General features: G+C 40.4%; 1 protein-coding gene across 2 annotated transcripts; it reads right to left on the bottom strand.

Annotated features, from left to right (window-relative positions):
• Window positions 1-35: 35 nt before the first annotated feature.
• Window positions 36-18,826, bottom strand: hltf (helicase-like transcription factor). Of its 2 annotated transcripts, XM_080415078.1 has the most exons (26): window positions 18,720-18,752; window positions 18,282-18,367; window positions 17,021-17,223; window positions 16,475-16,641; window positions 16,198-16,340; window positions 15,938-16,020; window positions 14,625-14,696; window positions 13,845-14,036; window positions 13,196-13,270; window positions 13,000-13,042; window positions 12,477-12,543; window positions 12,035-12,108; window positions 11,884-11,925; window positions 11,276-11,386; window positions 11,071-11,162; window positions 10,258-10,401; window positions 9,134-9,266; window positions 7,945-8,080; window positions 6,366-6,545; window positions 6,085-6,200; window positions 5,385-5,566; window positions 4,718-4,840; window positions 4,343-4,455; window positions 3,510-3,690; window positions 2,751-2,831; window positions 36-629 (listed from the first exon to the last, which is right to left on the bottom strand). In XM_080415078.1, the coding sequence occupies exons 3-26, from the start codon at window positions 17,216-17,218 to the stop codon at window positions 486-488; spliced, it is 2,892 nt and encodes a 963-aa protein (XP_080271204.1). In that variant the 5' UTR covers window positions 17,219-17,223; window positions 18,282-18,367; window positions 18,720-18,752; the 3' UTR covers window positions 36-485. The 2 variants fall into 2 exon arrangements, with proteins under 2 accessions (XP_080271204.1, XP_080271203.1); XM_080415077.1 differs by lacking the exon at window positions 18,282-18,367 and having other exon boundaries at window positions 18,720-18,826.
• Window positions 18,827-19,717: the final 891 nt, after the last annotated feature.

The raw sequence follows: 19,717 nt of genomic DNA, 5'->3' as shown, positions 1-19,717 counted from the left end.
CCACTTTTTGTACAAAGCCGCTAATTTATCATCGGAACACAATACTAAACAAACACGCTCATTTTGATTACAACTTTTATTTCCACTTGTAAATGGACTGCAGTGTTGCAACGAAACAAAAAGGCTTCTGGTCTCTTAACAGGCAATTTGTACCGCCAGATCACGCCTCAAAATGAACTAAATGTATCAAAATCTGCCATCCCCTGTTCAGTATAGCATTGCACAATTCAAAAACACTTAAGGATCACAAATAAAATGTTAAAGCAAAGAAATCTTGCACATGCAAGGAACACAAGCTGATTGGAAACAGCAGAGTATAAAATAAATCAGACTGTTAAAACTTTTTTGAGTCTCCAACTGACAGACCAGTCTGTAAAATAGTTTTACGTTAAACTTCGATTTGTTGAAGTCCTTCACTGTAAAACGAAATTCACTTGTACGCTCTGAATTCAATGAACACAGGATTTTGTGTGAGCAGCAGCCATTTACAACTCCATCAGGGCTCTGATGTCATCAATGCGTGACGTCGTCTTCTCTGCATTCTTCTTACCGAAGGCCTTCTCCACCAGGTCCTGCTTCTGCCTCTGGATCTGCACCATCTTCTCCTCCACTGAGTCCTTCACAATGAACTGGACACACAGTGAATAGAAAATCTTTCAACAATTTATCAACTCCTGTTCCACTCTGGGAACAAAACACATGGTTTGAGCACCACTACCAGGTGGTTACCGTGTCAACTTTTTTCTTTGGACCCAATCAAAAAAGTAACAAACCTTTCAAACTTTTCCTTTCATTTCAGTAACCAGGATAGCCGTGAGTTTTAGTAGTTTATGCCTCAGTGTTTCACCTTCCATTTTCAAACCATACACAGTAGTATACTTATTTTATTGTGTATGATTTTGGATGATTTAACCCATTAAGACCTGAGGCCGCTTCTAAACATTTTCAAAATCCTAAAAAGAAATCGGAATTTTTTTTTTTTTTTTTAAATCACGATTTTTCAAAAATAGCAGATCTACAAGCTCGTAGCGCGGCACTCGGTGCCGCGCTATGAGCTTGTATATCTGCTATTTTTGAATAGCCTAAAGAAATCTAAAAGTGACACAGATGCGTTCCAGGTATTAATGGGTTAACTGTACATGTACAGGGGCTTTGCTGTTATTACATTTTCTTTTTTAGATGTTAAAGGTAGGGTAAGTGATTTGCAAATGGGTCTATATTCTGATAGTAATCATTGCTATAGAGTGTTTGTTCAGTAAAAGGAGTCTCCCATATTTCTCCAGCTCTTTATTAAACAGAAGATGCATTTTCAGTGCTCTCTCCTGATTGGCATGTTGTCACCTACCTGAAAATGTATTCTTTACTTAAGAGCTGGAGAGACCCCTGTGACCGAACAAAAGCTCTGTAGCAATGATTACTATCAGTATAGTACTTTAACCTTTTCAACAAAAAATAAAAAATCCCAAAAAATATCACTTACCCTACCTTTAACTTTATAAAGCACTTTTTAATTATGTTTTGATAAATGGTATATAAGTAAATAAATTAAGTTTATTATAAAATCTTATTAGGCATTAGGAAATGAACTAGATCAATACAATGTAACCACCTAGTTAACTCTGGCCCAGACTTTTAGAAGGAGCACTCACTGCAGGCCACATGGATTAAAGCAAAATAAAATCTCATGAGTGAAAATGATTGCATGACCAAGTCCTAATATGAGATCTTTGTGAAACATTGTGAAAGGAGCCCCCTCCCCCACAAGCACCGTTTCCTGAATAATTAATGTCAAATTATGTTTTAGTAATATTGTTCCTGCTTTTCTACATACTGCCAAACAGGTGAAGAAATCACAGATTGGGGCTTTAACCTTTGCTTTCATGAAATATCCCAGACTTAAGATTTAATGGAAGCGATTCTGAGCATCTTGCTAGTTTGTCACGGAGGCCGTGGGTTCAAATCCACCGTGGTGCATCCGGCTGCTTTATGGAGCGTCTACACACGAACACAATTGGCCCGTGTTCGGGGGAGGGAAGCCGGGGAGTAATCCTACGGGCTGGGGCGGCACCTGTCAGCAGGGAGTGTTGGACAGGAGGAGTAGGACATACTGGTAGGCCTGTCACAATTTTTACATAATCGTCTAATCGCAATTATTTTATGTAATCGCAATTATTTTTGCATAATCGTCATAATCAATTCCATGTTAAATAGTCATATATTTTTTTAAATTGCAAAAATAATGGAAATAGACGATCTATAAGCGCGATGCGTTTTGAGCTTATAGATCGGCTATTTCCACTATTACTGTTTAGTTTTAAGTATAAAGTAATTAAATATGTGTTATTTGTCATATCTGCCCTGTGCAACTTTTGTTTACGAAAGCTAAAAGCCAAACAGAAATGTAATTTTTATTCATAATGTTCCATTAATTTTCAACGACAGAAACAATTAAATCGTTAATCGCAATTATTTGAGTGTTAATTAATCGTCAACTTAAATTCGTAATCTTGACAGCCCTACATACTGGCTTCTATGGAATCCAAATGACTGAAATCAGTCGTGGCGACTGAGGCCACGTTTAGACAACAATGGTCTCTAGAGGGAGATTTCCACTCTGGAAGGGGTTTTCACTTTGTTGCGGTTTCAACCCCCGATACCGCTGTTGTCATCTAAACAGGGCCTGAGAACTTTAATCCATGAGGCCACAGTGCTCAGACATCAGAAGTTGTAATCATCCACTAGTTTCTGACCTTGGTGACCACCACCTTCCTCTTCTGGCCAAGGCGGTGGCAGCGGTCAATACACTGTTCCTCAGCTGCAGGATTCCATGCCTAGCACACCACACACACACACACACACAGTTTTTAAAACAAAAGGCACAGTGTTCCACTTGTCAGGTCTAGTGGTATGAGCCTAAACAAACCTTAGCAGATACAGCAAGCAAGCAAGATGGCCTGTTTATTCGCTCAGTGTTCAGGACTTTAAACAAAGCGATTACAAGGAGAGGATGACTAATAGTCCATGTATGGCATACGAATAAGCTATGCAAACTTATAGGGTTGGGACAATAACCTTGGTTATGTGATGCAATGCATTGTTAGCTTGTAGATCCGTTTTTTTTTGTGGCAAGCGACACACATTTATACTCGGTACAACAGAGTATAAATTTGGCTTCAGGGTGTGCCGATACTACAACCGAGTATACATTTGGCTTCAGGGTGTGCCTATCCTACTGAAGGAGTTTCGATTTGTGCCAGTCAAAGAAGTGATGCCTGAGAGGTTCCACTCAGGGGGAAAAAGTCCCTTCTGAAGTCTCTCAATCTTATATTTGTATCACACACACACATACAAAAAAAGATGTGGTACCCTCATGGCACAACAAGCCTGTACAATTGTAGGGGAAACACTGATATCTATAGCTCAACATTTATAATACTAGAATTGTCAATTTTATTTGAAACAATATATAATTTGCTGCCCATCTAATTATCCGGCTTCAGAGAACTCACCGGATCCATGAGAAAGACGTGAGATGCGGCAGTTAAGTTAAGCCCCACCCCTCCGGCTTTGAGAGACAGCAGCATGATGACAGGGCTGTCGGGGGCGGGGTTCTGGAAATCCTGGATGACCTGGGCGCGTTTCTTTTGGCTCATGCTGCCATCCAGACGAACAAAGCTGAAGCCTTGCTCCCTGGGAAAGAGAAAAGAGAGGTACAGTCACGTACACAGTCATAGTGTAGTGGTTAATGTGCTCGCCTCTGATCCAACATTTATTTTAATTTGGTCCCCACTCTTTTGGGGTATCTGTACATTTGCACATACGTGAAATCTGACCTCTGCATTTACCCATCCTATAACTACTAGGAGTGTTGAGAGCTATTATTACAGCACTCGGGGAGCAATTAGGGGTCAAGTGTCTTGCTCAGGGACAATTCGACACATAGACCAGGCCCGGGACACGAACCGGAGACCTTGTTTCAAAGGCGGCCTCTCTACCTTCTCATCTACGGCCTGCCCATATATACAATAGTTATACTTGCCGCTGATGGCTCCGCACTTAAGATGCTTCCTGAATTAGCCAAGCAGCATGCTAAGCCAAATCAGGGAGTGTAACGCATAAACCTTCCAAGACCAAAGCAAGATACTGAATTATATACATAAATGTTTTTAACAAAATCTGATTTCCCACAGTTTTGAGTGTGCAGAGATTTATTTGGTTCATTTGGTTTCCTTTTTGGTTCCAGCACCTCACCCAAGTCTACTGGTAGATGAGCAGTGGGTTTTTCGAAAATGACACAAATGCATTCCCGGTTTTAATGGGTTGTTAAATGTGCCTGTGTTACCTAAGTGGGGTCTCCAGTATGTTGAGGAAGCTTGTGAACTGAGAGACAACCAGACATTTGATGGTGCAGTCCTCATTCCGCAGACGGAGTAGATTAGCCATCAGAGCGTCCACCTGTTCACACACCCACACACACAAGGAACAACAAGGTGGAAGGATATATTAACATATAAACCCACTAGGCTTAGTAAACTGGACCCGACACATTACAATGCGACGCATTGTGAGCCCCCCCCCCCCCCCATTGTTAAAAAAGTACGACTTTATTTGTTTTAGCGATTATATTTTTGATCATTTTAATAGATTTGAATTAAAATAGGATTTATTATGAGAAAGCTGACAGCTCTAGCTCTCACAGAGGCGTCTTTGTGTGTACCTTTGAACTGGTCCTCCACTTCTCAGATCGCATCTCGTCTTTCTCCTCCAACTCCTCTGGTGGAACCTCCACCAGTTGGCTGGTCTTAATGTCACTTCGACAGAGAGGACAACGTGCCCTGTCCTATACCCACATGCACACGCATGACAATGGAAAACAAAGAGGGTAATTGTTACTGACAGAAAACAACATTTTCAATTCGACTAAATCCACATGGCACACGGAGTGACCTACAAAACAAAAACAAGAATACCGTTTAAGCCAATGGTTCTCAAAGTGGGGTTCAGGGGCCAGGGGGCCCCCAGCAAAATGTGTAAATACAGCGTCAAAATCATTTTAACCACTTTATCCATATTTACTACGTTTGGCTATTCAAAAATAGCAGATATACAAGCTCACAGCGTGTCACTTCATGCTGTGCTGCGAGCTTGTACACACATCTTTCACATCTTGTTTTTTCAAATTTCTTCATTTTTTTAAAATCTTGAAAGTATTACGATTTTTTTTTTACACAAATCTTCTCTTCTGGGGGTCCCTGGCGCAAAACATTTTCAGATGGGGGTACGCGGCCGCATACAAATTAACTTGGGGGTCCATGACATGAAAAAGTTTGAGAACCACTGGTTTAAGCGTCTATGACGACCTTCTCTCCGACGTGCCCACGCACCTGTTCAGCGCTGATGACCCGGGCGATGCAGGCGCGGCAGTAGACGTGGGCGCAGTGCGTGATGACGGGCAGATGCACCGACTCCAGACACACGGAACACTCCTCGTCACAGCCGCTGGCCAGCACCAACCTCAGCTTCTGTATCAGACGCTCTCGTAGCTCAGACGGCGTGGCAGACGAACCTGGACGGAGGGAGGGATGCACGGTTAACACGGAATAACTGTGATGTACACCGCAACTACTATTTTCACAGTTCCCGCCAGGACACTCTCATCAAAATATAAACTATTTATTGCAACAATGTTACACAGCTGTTCGTTGTTCGTTTTTTGGCAGAGCAGCTCTTCTCCCACAATGCTCCAGAACAAAATCTGCATAAGCATGACGCAAACTGAGACTCTGTGATCGTCTGACAACCTGAGACTAGGGACGTTGTGAGAATGAGGATGATGCACTTGCGCTATATGTTCAGCTGCCATTTGGGAACATGTCACAGAAACCACAGGAGCTTTGAAAGGAGATGTGTTACGTGTGGTATCCACAGAGACCATGTAGCATGACTATGAAGAGTTTATGGAGATCTGTGGTATCTGTATGCAGGACAGGTGCATGTGCCATTTACAACTTTGTAATCGGCAACACAAGAAACCAGGAACTAACAACAACAACGGACTAATGAACAAAAATATCCTGTCTTTACCCAGGTCTTTGAGTATTTTGGCCACCAGAGCAGGGTGGCAGCAGTGCTGTCGAAGCCTCATCAGGATAGCCAGCACATCAGCATAGTTCCTCATCACGGTACCCTCAGCCACGTATCTACACACACACACACACAGAGTTGTTTTCCAGATTCCTAATTTAAGAACCTCATAACAACAAGGTGTTTAGTGAAATGGTACACCTGATACAACATTAACCCACTCTGTAGAAAATAACTATTTTTGCAAAGTTGACACGCATTCAACACACCCGTACACGTACCTGTTAAGGGTGGTCTTTCCCTCATTGCGTGCCATCTCATACTCGTTTCTCTCCTGAGGGGTCATTTCAACCTGCTCCACACACACCGTCTTTTCAGGCAGAGACACCAGGGGGTGCCCATTCACCGTGCTGGACTTGGTTCTCCTCAGGGTGATGCACTTCACCAGGGTCTGGAGGTTCCTGCAGAGAGCATCCAGGTTAAAAGGCATTAATAAGATATCTCGGCATCATCATCTCATTTTCAGTATCATCCGACTGTGGTGATCTTTTCTTGCACTGTTCCATTGCACCACAGTGCCTTATTGTCAAAATGTCTGTTAGTATATATATTATTTATTTATGCGTATTGTGGTAGGGTTGGGTCATTAAAAAGTATTTAAAATGATATTCATATCAGTACCGTATAACTCATTGCATCATAATGCAATGCAAACATAGAGACAGCAGATCTAGGCTTCTGTGGAAGCTCCTTCCAAATCTCAGTAAACTGAAAGTTGTTGAGTTATGTTTTTCCCCTTAGTATGTTCTTTACTCTACATACTGTAGTGGGGTGAGATCAATAAAGTGCTGTCTATCTAGTCATATATTCAAATTAATTTAATATATTTGCACTAATAAATGCACATTTAGTAGCATAACATAATTGGCGGTAACATGACAGGAGATCATTGCAAACTCAAAATCATCTTCTGACGATTTAGATTGCTATTTCCTGGTAATACTTTATATCCCAGTAATATTTTGGTCACTGTTATACGTCCCTGCCGGGATCAACGTCAACAAGGATCAACGTCAACAAGATACCAAAGTTGGATTGGTAAATTAAAGACAAAAGGCACATCCTGCCTGGAACCTTCACTCCCGTGCTTCCTTCCTTAACCCATTGAAACCTGAGGCCGAATCTACAAATGTCTTCTAAATCCAAAAAAACATATGTTGCTAGATCTGTGGGTCTCAAACTTTTCATGTCAAGGACCCCCAAAATTATAAGTGTTTGGCTGCGGACCCGCATCTCTAAATATATTGTTCCAGGTAAAAAATGTATATATATTTTTTGTATATATTCAAACATTTGCACACATTTTCACGATTTTTCTAAAATAGCAGATCTACAAGCTCATAGTGCGGCACGAAGTGACGTGCTATGAGCTTGTATATCTGCTATTTTTGAATAGCTAAAATGACACAGATGCTTTCCCGGTTTTAAAGGAGTAGTTCACCCAAAAAATACGTATTTTCTATCAATTACACACGCCTTAGCCTTGAATTCATGGAAATGTTTTTGTCGCATTCCTGAGCGAATAATTTGATGACCGGGTCATTGATCAATAGGAGACTCTTTGAGGTCACATTTTTGGCTTAGGAATGCGACAAAAACTAAAGAATCTCCATGAATTGAAGGCCTCATGGGGTGTGTAATTGATAGACAATAGGTCATTTTTTGGGTGAACTACTCCTTTAATGGGTTAAGATCCAGATGTTCACACAGAGGACAGAGTGGGATATCAACAAAGTCATGAAGTAATATGTAACTGTTATGTAATGTAATGTAATGTAGTGAGTAGTGACATCCACTCACTTGAGGCCATCCCTGTTTCCCTGTGCGACAGGTCTCTGGATGACCCTATCCCACCACTCCTTCACATCAAAGGGCTTCAGACATAGGAAAGCCAGCAGCATCCACAGGTCTTTCACACTGTTCTGGATGGGCGTTCCTAGACGGATGGACACATACAGCTATGTTTAAAATGCTATTGTGTATATGCAGAGTAAAATGGTCGGTGTTAAAGCTGCAATCAGTACGTTTGATGTCCTACCAGGGATTTGAACCCGGATCTCCTGAGTGAGACCAAATACCTACGTAACAAGATGTAATCCTAGCTTGGCCAGGGGAGATATTCCGCTTAAGAGCTTGGAGCAGTACAATTTGTCAACCAGTAGGTGGCCCTACCCAACACCAGTGTCTAAATCTCTCATCGTTAAGGCAGGGAGACCACATCCAAGTCCAACTACTGCAGATGTGCTAGTTATATTGTATTAGCATACTCTACCATACAGACTTGTTAAAATAACCTTTTATTCATTAAAATAAGATCTGGTTTGCAACTTTAACACTAGTACTGTGTGGTTTACACTGAATGAATATAGTACATTGTGACTGACACACACCTGTTCATAAAATGGCCTGTTTCTACACACTCCCTGTTACAACCCAGTGTTCCCAGCAGGTCATGGGAAGCGATCAAGAAGAAGGAACTGTTTGTCCGCCCAGGGATTTGTCCTTCGGGGCTTATCTTGCTGGACAGCTGACAGACAAACTGACTAGATCCAGTGAGTACCGGTAAAAATACGAACACTGCTGTCATTTGTATCTTGTTCAGGGTGTTACACAGGCACAGACTATAAGCGTTTGCATTTTGCAGTTGTTATTGTGTTATGTGCTTATTGCTCATAAAACCTGGTTTGACAAATGTATTATTGTATTATTGCGGGAATTCATGAGGGATGGGTGAGGTCTGTTCTCATTTCATGTAGGACAGTGGTTGGGTATTTATTACCATATTTACTAACTTTGACACTTTCCTTTGATGGGCTTAGACCTGACCGGCACGCTGACGTATGATACTGTGTGCGTATTCATCAAAATTAATTATACACCTGGCTAAAATGTGTGTGTTGCATTAGTGAAGACCTGTTTATATAGATATGTACTGTACATACGCATTCAGGGGGCAATGTTAAGTGTGTGTGTGTGTGTCTAATTGTACCAGAGAGTATCCAGCGGCGATGTGCTTTCAGCGCAAGTACAGCCTTGCTCATCTGTGCATTGGGGTTCCGTATCACATGTCCCTCATCCAACACCACCCTCAGCCAATTGATCCCATGGAGGGGACTGTTATTCTGAAAGATGTAATGACATAACAAAATCAGTTGAAAAACATATATAATAATACTGGCTAATGGAAGGGACATAGGGTGGTAGCCCTTCTGTCCTTAAAGGCTAATTTATCACTGATCTAAAATCAACAAAAATTACAAATAATCTCATCAGAAAAAAAGTGTCAATATAATTGTCAGTTCAAATCAGTTGAACAGATGACAAAAATCATGTACAGCAGGGGTCGGCAAGTAAGCTGGGCCTCGGGCCAATTAGAATGGCCACCATCTAATACTGTAGCCATTAGATGGTGGGCCAGAACATAATCAATGGCTAATTTAAGAACTGGAACTTGTGACAGTCCATCTTATATACAACAATAACGACGATATTGCTATAAAAGGTCAATAAAGATTTGTGTGGTGTGTAACTGCATACTGATATAACTACGAGTGTAATAAAATTGTTAGAGGTGTAGATGGAAAGGCTTGTGTAATCATTATGTGCAGGCCACATCCTTCAATGTTGCATTTAGAGGACAATTAGTTAATTAAAAAGAACATTTTATCTGTTTTATCTGATGGAAAGGGAGTTATACTCCCTTTCCATCAGAGGCAAACAAGAGTTATTTCATAGAACGGGAGTTCAAGGTCTCTTCTTAGATACAGAGAGCAAAACAAGGCATTGTTTAAAGCATGTGAAACAGCTGCCTGTCATTTGCTATCAACATGGATAAAAGCATTCTTAAGGTGAGAGTTAGTTCTCTATTTGGACATTATTACAGCCAAAATGTGAGATATTGTCAATTTACAAAATAATTAATAAAAATAACGTGTGTGTGGGGGTGGCTAATTTATGCTGTGTGCACCTCAATGAGTAACAGGCCTGTAGTTACACCTAGCTCAGAGTCCAATTAGCCATCTACAGTGTCATTAGTGTCAAAAGGATCATGTGACCAGTAAGTATACATTTCCCATAATGTTCCTACATACATGTGACCTGGCTTCCACTCACCCCGAAGTCAGCAGAGAGGACGTTGTAGGTGGTCAGCACGATGTCCTGAGAGGACAGAAACGTTTTGTTTCTGTTGCGGTCCGACCCGTAATACATATACACGTTGAGCTTCACGTCAGGAGCAACATGCTGCTCAAATTGGTCCTGAACACACAGAGGGAAGGGGATTAAAATACCTAGTGTAATGATTCTTAACCTTTTTATTTTCAAGGACTCCCATTTTATACAATTTTGTATCAAACAGAATGTACAAATGAATTTGGTACCATATGTACACTCTCTGAGTTACATACCCATAAGGGTACATCTGCTTCCAAACTATTTATTATTTCAATCATTCTAAGTATATTGCCAAACAAAAAAAAATATCTTCCTGTGTTGATGTTCGGACACATCATTCATCAACAGCTTTTTTTCATGTGACAAAACACATTGGACACAAAGCGGCCCCGTGGATGCTTGCCAGAGTTTCAGCATCTGGTCTGAAAACAGCATACTGTATACTAGGAAAATAGACCAAAGGCTGTTTTAATGAATACTCAATACTGATGTGAAATTTTTAAAGGAAGTGGTATATTAAAATCTATTCCATAGACAGGATAGATTATACAGTATACACAGTATTCACTATTCACTATGGAAGCACGTTTTCAGAAGCACTTATAATTCATTGTATATGGGCATATCGTCATGTCATTGTCTCATTGGAAAGTATATCCAATTGAACATGACACTATCATTGTTGTTGTATATGACCAGTCAACTTTGCCCATCCCTGGTTGAGTACACACTAGTGTGTGCGAGCACACTTACCAGCCAGTTACTAAGCACAGACAGAGGGCAGATGATGAGAGTGGCTCGGGCTGACAGGTCCTCTTCAGTGTCAGTGATGGAAGATTCCACACCTACAGTACATACACACACACACAAAGATGTTCATCATTAATAGTACTCTTTTTCATTTTGAAACAAAAAGCAAATAAACTGACAGAATGGTACGAAGAGTGTCAGAACCCACCAGAATTTGGAGTGGGCCTCTTCGCAGCCGCCTTGGTCTTTGAGCGTCCATCTGATGTTGATCCACTCAGCACTCGCATAAATTCTACATCCTCGTGCAATGCTGGAGCCTCTGCAAGGCAGACGTGCAGTGTTTATCAGTAAGACCATGGAAATCAGGTAGAAGATGGTCATATTCTGTCAGTCTACAACTTTAAATGTAGCAAAGCGAAATTAAATCAACATAGATAAGGACCACTGCAGCAAAACTGCTATCACACAATAAAAATCTCTGCAGATTGAAGTCTGGCCTGATGTTGGGGCTACAACAATGGCTGTGGGATCACCTAAATCAATAGGTTTCTGCCTCTTGGAAGCATGAATGTGCACAGGCAGTCTTCTACTGTCCAAAGCTTGGCATACTAGACCGACAGTACTTGGATCAAACACATGTTCAGACAACAAACTCATCAAATAAACAATCTGCAGTCACAGAATACTTTTCATAGCTTTTAATGTGCTGCAGCAGTCATTGAAATGTCATGGGGCCCTGTGTCATTTCAATGACGGCTGCGACACATTAAAAGCTGGGAGTGTGGATTGTTCCTTTGACGAGTTATTCTTCTTTACCTTTCCTGGCCTTTGGCTTGGTGGCTTTACCCTTGTTCTTTTCTATAACAGGAAAGGACAGGTTAAGTATTCAGATGTAAGAAACATTCATGGAGCATGAACACAAACTTTTGAATGTCAGATAGTGATCATTGGTAACATTAATCCTTACTTTTCTGTGGCTTGCCGGATTCTTCAACTACCTCTGATGAATCGATGAACACCACATCATCCTGGGAACTGGCACTGACACACACATTGGTTTTCATTTACTTAAGCATAAATAGACATGTTTTGATCTGACATAACAGGAAAATGCAGATTACTGTAAAATAAGGTAACACAGACTCATTGCCTTTACTGTTTCACGTAGTCACGACACAGACACATCATGCTTTACTGCCATACATAGTCACCCCCCAAAGGCCCATTCTGAGCCAGGAAAAATGCTGCCAAGTACAATACATTTGAGTAGCTGAAACAACGGTGACCACAAGAAACACTATGGCTGGGTTCAATTCAACCCCTATAATAAAAAAGAATTAAAAAAATAAAATAGGCAACACCCAATGAATAATCTTCCTACCATATTAGAAAATACATACAGTACTTACTGGTCTGAACTGACAGAGCCTGCTGCTGCATCTTTCACTTCAGCGTTGTCCTGTTGATCACTGCCTCCTGCAACAGAAAACATAAATAACCACATCTGTTATTGCTTCTATACAGAACACATGTACACAAACACAGACAAACTGGCAGAAAAAAATAGTGCTATACGTGATTGCTTACTCACACACGATAATTTATTATTATTTGTTCATTACAAATCAAATCTTTAAAGCACCACACTGGTGCTGTGGCATGTTTATTGTTTAGTGGATACTTGACATTGCTAGTGACTATTTTCCAAATCATATCGTAGTGATTTTGGTTTTCGAGGAAACCATTGGAATTAGTAGTAATACAATAGGAAAATAAATCAACTTTCAAACCTTGACATTTTGTAAATAAAAAGTAAAAAAATAAAGCCATAACAGTAAATGGTCCATGTTGTTTATGTATGATAATTTGGCCAAAGATGTGAATAGACAATTGCATGTATTGATGACAGTATGGTCCTTTAATGTTGCCTACCATCTGGTTTGTGCACCTTCTGTGGGCTGGCAGATTGTGCCTCCTATATTGAAAAAACAAACCCACAGAGTCCAAACATTCAATTAAAATCAATAATGATCTTGCATAGCTTACCACTAGTCCCATGAATCCTGATGATATCAACACAGCCATGTACAATACTTCTTCAAACGCATTTATCATCATCCATACTTACACACTTCTCTAGAGGCAGGGGCTTTCCCTTGTGGAAGTTAGTGAGGATCAGAGCAATGGTTGTCAGAGTTTTACCCTAAAACACAAAAGTTGTCAGATTAGTCGGTTTGAGGATGTGTCTGATTAAATGGTTAAAGTTGTTGTTAAAGTTAAAGATTCAGCAATGATCCATCTAGAAATGCAAGGTGTGTGTGTGTTTGTGTGTCTCGGTCTCACACATAACTCAAGAACTGTCTGACCAATTGACTTTAAACTTGCCGTGTGTATCACAAAGAGTGTGTTGTGTGGATTGAGAAGTCGGTTGGATCAGTACTTATTCAGAACCAATAATCCAGGTGTCTCTGTATCCGTCTGTCCCTTTCATGCCCATATATGGAGATCTCTGTATCTGTCTGTCTGTCTTAGACTGGCCTCCAAGTACTATGATAATGGGTCCTGCATTAAGTACTCTGACAAGGGGTACAACAGGAATTGCTTAAACAGACGCCCTCCCAACGGGCATCGTTTCCAGCGGGCATTGGTCTAGTTATTAAAATGTACAATCAGAGCATCTTGGTGGCAGTTGTACAACATTTTCAACTGTTTGGATTTGGATGTATATCTACAGTATAAGCTACAGTATGCTTTTGTGCATATGTTGTTTGTCATACCAGTCCCATGTCATCAGCCAGTATACCCCCGCGGACCCTCTGGGGCCTTTCTCTGGTATTGAAGCATGTGATGCTGTTGTAGTAGAACTCTCCTTTCATGGACCAGAAGGGTGGCAGACCAGTGTTGTTCTCACATGCACACATCCAGGACAACGCCTGCTTCTGGTGGGCCAACAAAGGAGTGCACACCGACTACAGATAGATAGCAGGGTAGGAAATGAAAGTGACCGACAAGCAGAAAGACAGAAAGGTGGAGAGACAGAGACAGTCAGAGACAGACAGTCAGGCATAGAGAGCCTGAAAAATTATAAACAGGCATGAATCAAGAAGGTTTTATTCGTCCCTAACTTATGCAAGTACAAGTGCAAATTGTGCCAACATTCTAACGTAATAATTATGTTAAAGCAATAAAGAAGAAAAAGAAAATAAATAATAATATGATAACAATATACACTGATTACATATTGTCTATGTAGGGTGCAGGTTTCAAATTCAAAAATAGCAAAAGTTTTGATACTTTTGTGTGACACTGTAGTTGAGTATCAGCATTTATTTACGAAAAACACAAAAAGGTCAAAATGTGGAGATAAGAGGTTTCTGCCCGACAGCAACGATATACAATACACGTACAAAACCAGATATAATGTAAGGAAGAGTTAGGCAATCTGAAGCTATTATATGAATCCTATTTAAAATAATCCTAATTAATTAGGGATTATGGTTTTGACTGCTGCTTACCACACAGGTCATGACCTACTGGTTAACTACAAACAGACTCACCTCTGCAGCTTCTTTCTCTCCATCTTTACTCTCCATCAGACCTTCAAATAGATTGTCAAAGGCATTCTTCAACTGCAAAAAAAAAAGTAGAGTACATTACATCAGTGCATTGTCCATGCAATAAGGCATGCTAGTGGAGTAGCTACGTTATAAGTCTGTTACCAACACACAATTGACCCACATGTTAGGACACATGTTAGGACCAAATAAGCTGCAACTTCAAGCTAAATACTTCAAAGAATAGGCCAAGCAGAGTTAAAGGTCATATTGTTTACACTTGTATACAAAGTCCTGAGAACATTTTAAATTTAGAATATTTATTCTCATTAATGCTTTCGGTTAACTATATTTATTCAAAAATGTTCTTGGATTAGTATTACATCCATTTTAATAATGTGAAGCAGTTCAATAAAATAAAGAAATTAAAGAAATTATGCACTCTAGTTTTTTAAAAAAACATCATTGTTTGTGATGCAACACTGTGAAAATGCAATAATGGGAATTTTAAAAAGACGTATCTGAGAAAAAATACAATTCCCTCCATAAGTATTGTATGGGTGTTGGAGCTTGGGGATCTTTCATTGAGTTCATTAAAAAGTTTAAAAGAACATTTTATCTGGAGACAGACACTTTCACCAGTCTCTTTTTGAACAGAAAAGAACAAGAGCTCTTTCATTGTTCAAGGTCTCATCTTGGATATGGAGAGAAAGATTTAATTGCTTCATAAGGCATGTGAACCCGTTTTTCTTTACACAGGACATTTTCATTCACAAGTCTAAAGAGGTGATGACAGAGCACTTAAAGAAAAATGGAGCAAGAAATAAAGCATTGAGTTCAGGCAGGCACAAAAGTCAAGCTGGGCCCAAACTCAGACACCCTCCAATCACATACGGCCACAATCATATTACGGTTCAATCTACCGTCTATTTTAAAGCAAACTGACATCCACTATTAATTGTACAATCCTAGGCCATTGCATGATAGGCAGAAAGCAGTTCACTCTAGGCTTCAGGGAACCAGGCAAACAATTATAGGTGGCTCTGGCTACAGTACAGTACATACAGTTTTGTCTCTGTTTCCAGGACAAATACATATATATACACGCCTATAAACTGTGGCTCAAGCACCTCCAGTGGAAATACCCATCACCTTAAAAGTACAGTACACAACCTCTATTGTGTTTCACTGTGAATGCACAGCACTAACACAGCACACACGACTAGTCCTAAAATAGCATTTGAAAACCATAGTCAGTTGAAACCCAAACAATCATGAATGGGTTATTCACCAGTATATTTTTGTTATTGTCTCACCTCCTCTGCAGACAGTGGGATAATTACACGCGGGGGGGCACGCAGACCCCGAGCATTGGGACCCGTCATCATTATCCCCTTACCTAAAACCAAACAAAATAACAGCAATGTGTGATATTGCAATACATATTTTAAGAATAGATAGGTCTGCTGAGGGAAGCTGTGTAAGAGTGTGTGAGTGTGTGAGTGAGTGTGAGTGTGAGCGTGAGTGTGTGTGTGTGTGTGTGTGTGTGTGTGTGTGTGTGTGTGTGTGTGTGTACCCGTTGGTTTAGTTCCAGGTAGGTTTAGTCTGAATCCATGCCGTGCCATTCGTTCAATCACAGCATCTTTGTGCTCTTCTTTCCCCCAGAAAGTTAACAGCACTGGCATGTTGAAAGCGTTGTTTGTTCCCTTGTGCACCACCCTGAAAGAGCAATCACACACGCTCACAGCTCTTTAGCACAATGTCCTAATATACTTAGGAAAACGAAAACTAGAAAAGTTTGGGTCCAAACAACAAACCCAAATAGAGACTAATGCAACACTCAACTGACTTACCCCTCTATTTTTGCCAAGTTGTTGTCCATGACGTGAGCCATGGCTGCTGCCAGCTCTCGCTTGATATGTCCCACCTGGCTGCCGAACATGTTAGCCACCATCACAGCATTACGGTCATATGGATTCCGGGGTTCTCGTACAAGAGCGATCATTTCCCCTGGGTTCACCTGTCAGAGTGAGACACGAAGAACAAACTTTGAATGCAGAGGTTTGAAAGGGAAGCTGAATGAACTGGGGAAGGTTTACAGCAGAGTGGGCTACAGTCAGCTATTGTGGAACCACCGTTTTGGAGTTCAACTGATTGGTGACATGATTTGTTTCTGTTACGCTGGAGTAAAATTATAACCCTTGTACTGGATGCAACCAAAGTATACTGGTCTCAGCACCGCTCCAATTAACCAAAGGACTGACTGTTGTAAAAAGAAACTTCATTGTGTTATCTATCAACCAGTCAATCGACTGTCAACCAGTCTATCGACTGGTTAAATGAACCAGTCTATCGACTGGTTGACCTGAGCACTGCCAAAATGTTCACTCAGTACTCACCACTCCAGTATAATATCTGATGCCAACCACGGTGCCCTGCATCTGACCAAACTGCACACTGCCATCTGCATCTGGCTCCTCCTCAGACAGTGCAGCAGTTATAGCCTGGGAGAGGGTCTCTGTAGCCGCATGCCGGTCGGTGTAGATGTCCACATTATATAAACTGTCCCTGTCAAACTGCCATCTGCGAGAAGTCATTATGTCTGGCACACAAAAAAAAGGAAGGAAAAAACAGCAATCAGAGCTGTGCAGTAAACATCGGTGAACTGGTATGAAACCATGTAAACTGTTAACTTAAGTGTTAATTATCAAAGAATCAAAGATACAGTTTAGGGTTAGGCTAATTGCTCATTTATTTATTGTGTGTGTGTGTGTGTGTGTGTGTGTGTGTGTGTGTGTGTGTGTGTGTGTGTGTGTGTGTGTGTGTGTGTGTGTGGGGGGGGTACTCTAGCTTAAAACATTCTCACTGAATCACAATTTTAACAAACAGCTTCCTTGTCCATCAAAATGCTTGCTGTGAAAAGGGTACATTGCAGCAGAGCAGTAACCTATGAAAACTGTAAAAACACAGTAAACTAGTACCACTAATAATAACTAAGAAATAAGCTCTCAGTCTCAAACTTGTGTTATTACAGTCGGATAACCATAGCCAACTACGTGCTTTTAGGCAAAATGTTTTGCCTCTTTTCAAATTACTAACCTATTATGTTCAATTCCATTCTGCCAAAGTATTGCACCACTGTATTGTATTAATTCATTGTTTGTACTCTCCATACCATTTCAACATATAGTAGTCAGCAGTCTAATACCTGACTTATGCTTCGTCGTACAACTTACCCAAAGGAACTGATCTAAAACCGTTAGCTTGTTTGTAGATCAGTTATTTGAGGCGAGCGACATTATCCTGGTGTGATGGAGTATACGTTAAACTTGTTACACAGCTGCAGTTAATTTAAGTCAACCACATACCCCCTATTGGAGTGGTGGCTAAAGTACTTAATTTTTTAACTGAAGTAAGTAAAAGTATCAATACTGCAATGTAGAAATACTCCGTTACAGCCTGTAAGCCTTACGTGTAACTTACAGGTAAAAGTTTAAAAAAAAAGTACAGTAAATGCACTTTCCACCACTGATTGTAGTAAACCACGACCTAGCCCGGTCCAGAGCGTAACGCTGCTCTGCTCATAGACCGAACATTCCACTGGCGTGCGAGGTCTCAGTCTACAGTAGAGAATAAAAACAAAACTACTTCGCTGCTCACCGAAACCAAGGTTGTTTTGTGTTGTTGAAAGTCTATTCTCCAGGGTGGGATAGCCTCTCAGCACCCCACCTTCTCTGTATAATACACTTTTTGGGCAGAAAATAAAAATGTGTCCGCCAGACGGAAATTATTTATACTTACTCCAACTGCCCTGCGCTCTCTACAGATCTGGTCAATATAAATGACCATTGCCCGTTGCTATGTGATGTAATTACTACTTTCGTTCACATGGGTGGCGTAATTGTTTTAGTAATACGATTGTAAAAATAGCATTTATTCCAGCAGAAAACGGGTATGTATTAACGTAAACGTTATGTACCCCTTTATTTGGGGGCAATTTTGTTTCTATCAGCAATGCGATTTCCCACGTGATTTAATCTCGTGCGCCCCTCATTGCACAATATTTATTTTAGTAAATAAGTGAATAGGCTCACTTACGGTCTTAGTAGCGAGCTATGGTTGACTTGACTCAGTCAGCTGCTCTACAAACTCCAGTACCAGTCAGAGGAGAGTTAGCTGTTTTGCTAATAGCCAAGATTACCCGCCTTCTCCTCCCAGCTGAGTTCTGACCAATGAGCGCAAAGAGCAACTCGGTTTCCTTCACGTTCATTGGTCAGAAACCTTACAATGTCTTTATCTCATTCAACGACATTCCGTTTCCGCCCTGTCTTGGTTTTCTCTCCTCAGTCCAAGAAAAAGAGAGAAAAACTCAACAAAAAAATAATCAATCTACAAAGTAACTAGTAGCTAAAGTTTTCAAATAAATGTAGTGGAGTAAAAGTACAATATTTGGATCCGAGATGTAGTGGAGTAGAAGTAAAAATATTGGAAATTAAAGTAAAGTACAAATACCTCAAAATTGTACTTATAAGAGTAAGTAAATGTGGATCCACCACAGGGAACTAATTTGATACAAGACAGTTTAGTATCACAAGTGTGGCATTTTGTGGAATGTGAAATGTGAATGTGATGGGCAAAACGAGACTTTTCTGAATCTCTGATAAATTAGTTAATTACTTGCATGTTATTGACATCTACTGGTGAGATGGAAGTAGTGCAGTCAAATGTTGCAGATGGGAGATTCTCTTGGAAGAGTCTTGGAAGTGATGCACTGCATAATACTAGACTTACATTTAGTCCAATGAAATGCGCTTTACAAATAAAGATTCATTTGATTTGATTTGATTTGTGATTGACTGGTTGATGGGGCATGAGAGGGATTTTTGCGATCATATAAATGTTACAGGGAGTATGCAATGCATATGATATGTGTGATGGGGACAAAATGTAAAGAACATGTATAATAATACATTAAGTACCTCCTTTAAGCAACCTAACATTAAGCAGGTTAAGCTAGTTATCAACCTGCTGGTTTCAAATCAGTGTTCTACTAGTTTGAAACTACACTGTAGTGATTGGAGCCCACCAACCATGGT

Source organism: Gymnoscopelus braueri (genome assembly GCF_963280865.1).
Source record: "Gymnoscopelus braueri genome assembly, chromosome: 19".
Taxonomy (NCBI): domain Eukaryota; kingdom Metazoa; phylum Chordata; class Actinopteri; order Myctophiformes; family Myctophidae; genus Gymnoscopelus; species Gymnoscopelus braueri.
This window is presented reverse-complemented; position numbering and strand designations above follow the sequence as displayed.

Coding starts and splice junctions, on each gene's coding strand:
- hltf (XM_080415077.1), bottom strand. CDS start 17,218: ATGACTTCTCGCAGATGGCAGTTTGACAGGGACAGTTTATATAATGTG. Junction 12,544..12,999: donor GAAGGTGCACAAACCAGATG/GTAGGCAACATT, acceptor TTTCTGTTGCAG/GAGGCAGTGATCAACAGGAC. Junction 9,267..10,257: donor TCCTCTCTGCTGACTTCGGG/GTGAGTGGAAGC, acceptor TACATCTTTCAG/AATAACAGTCCCCTCCATGG.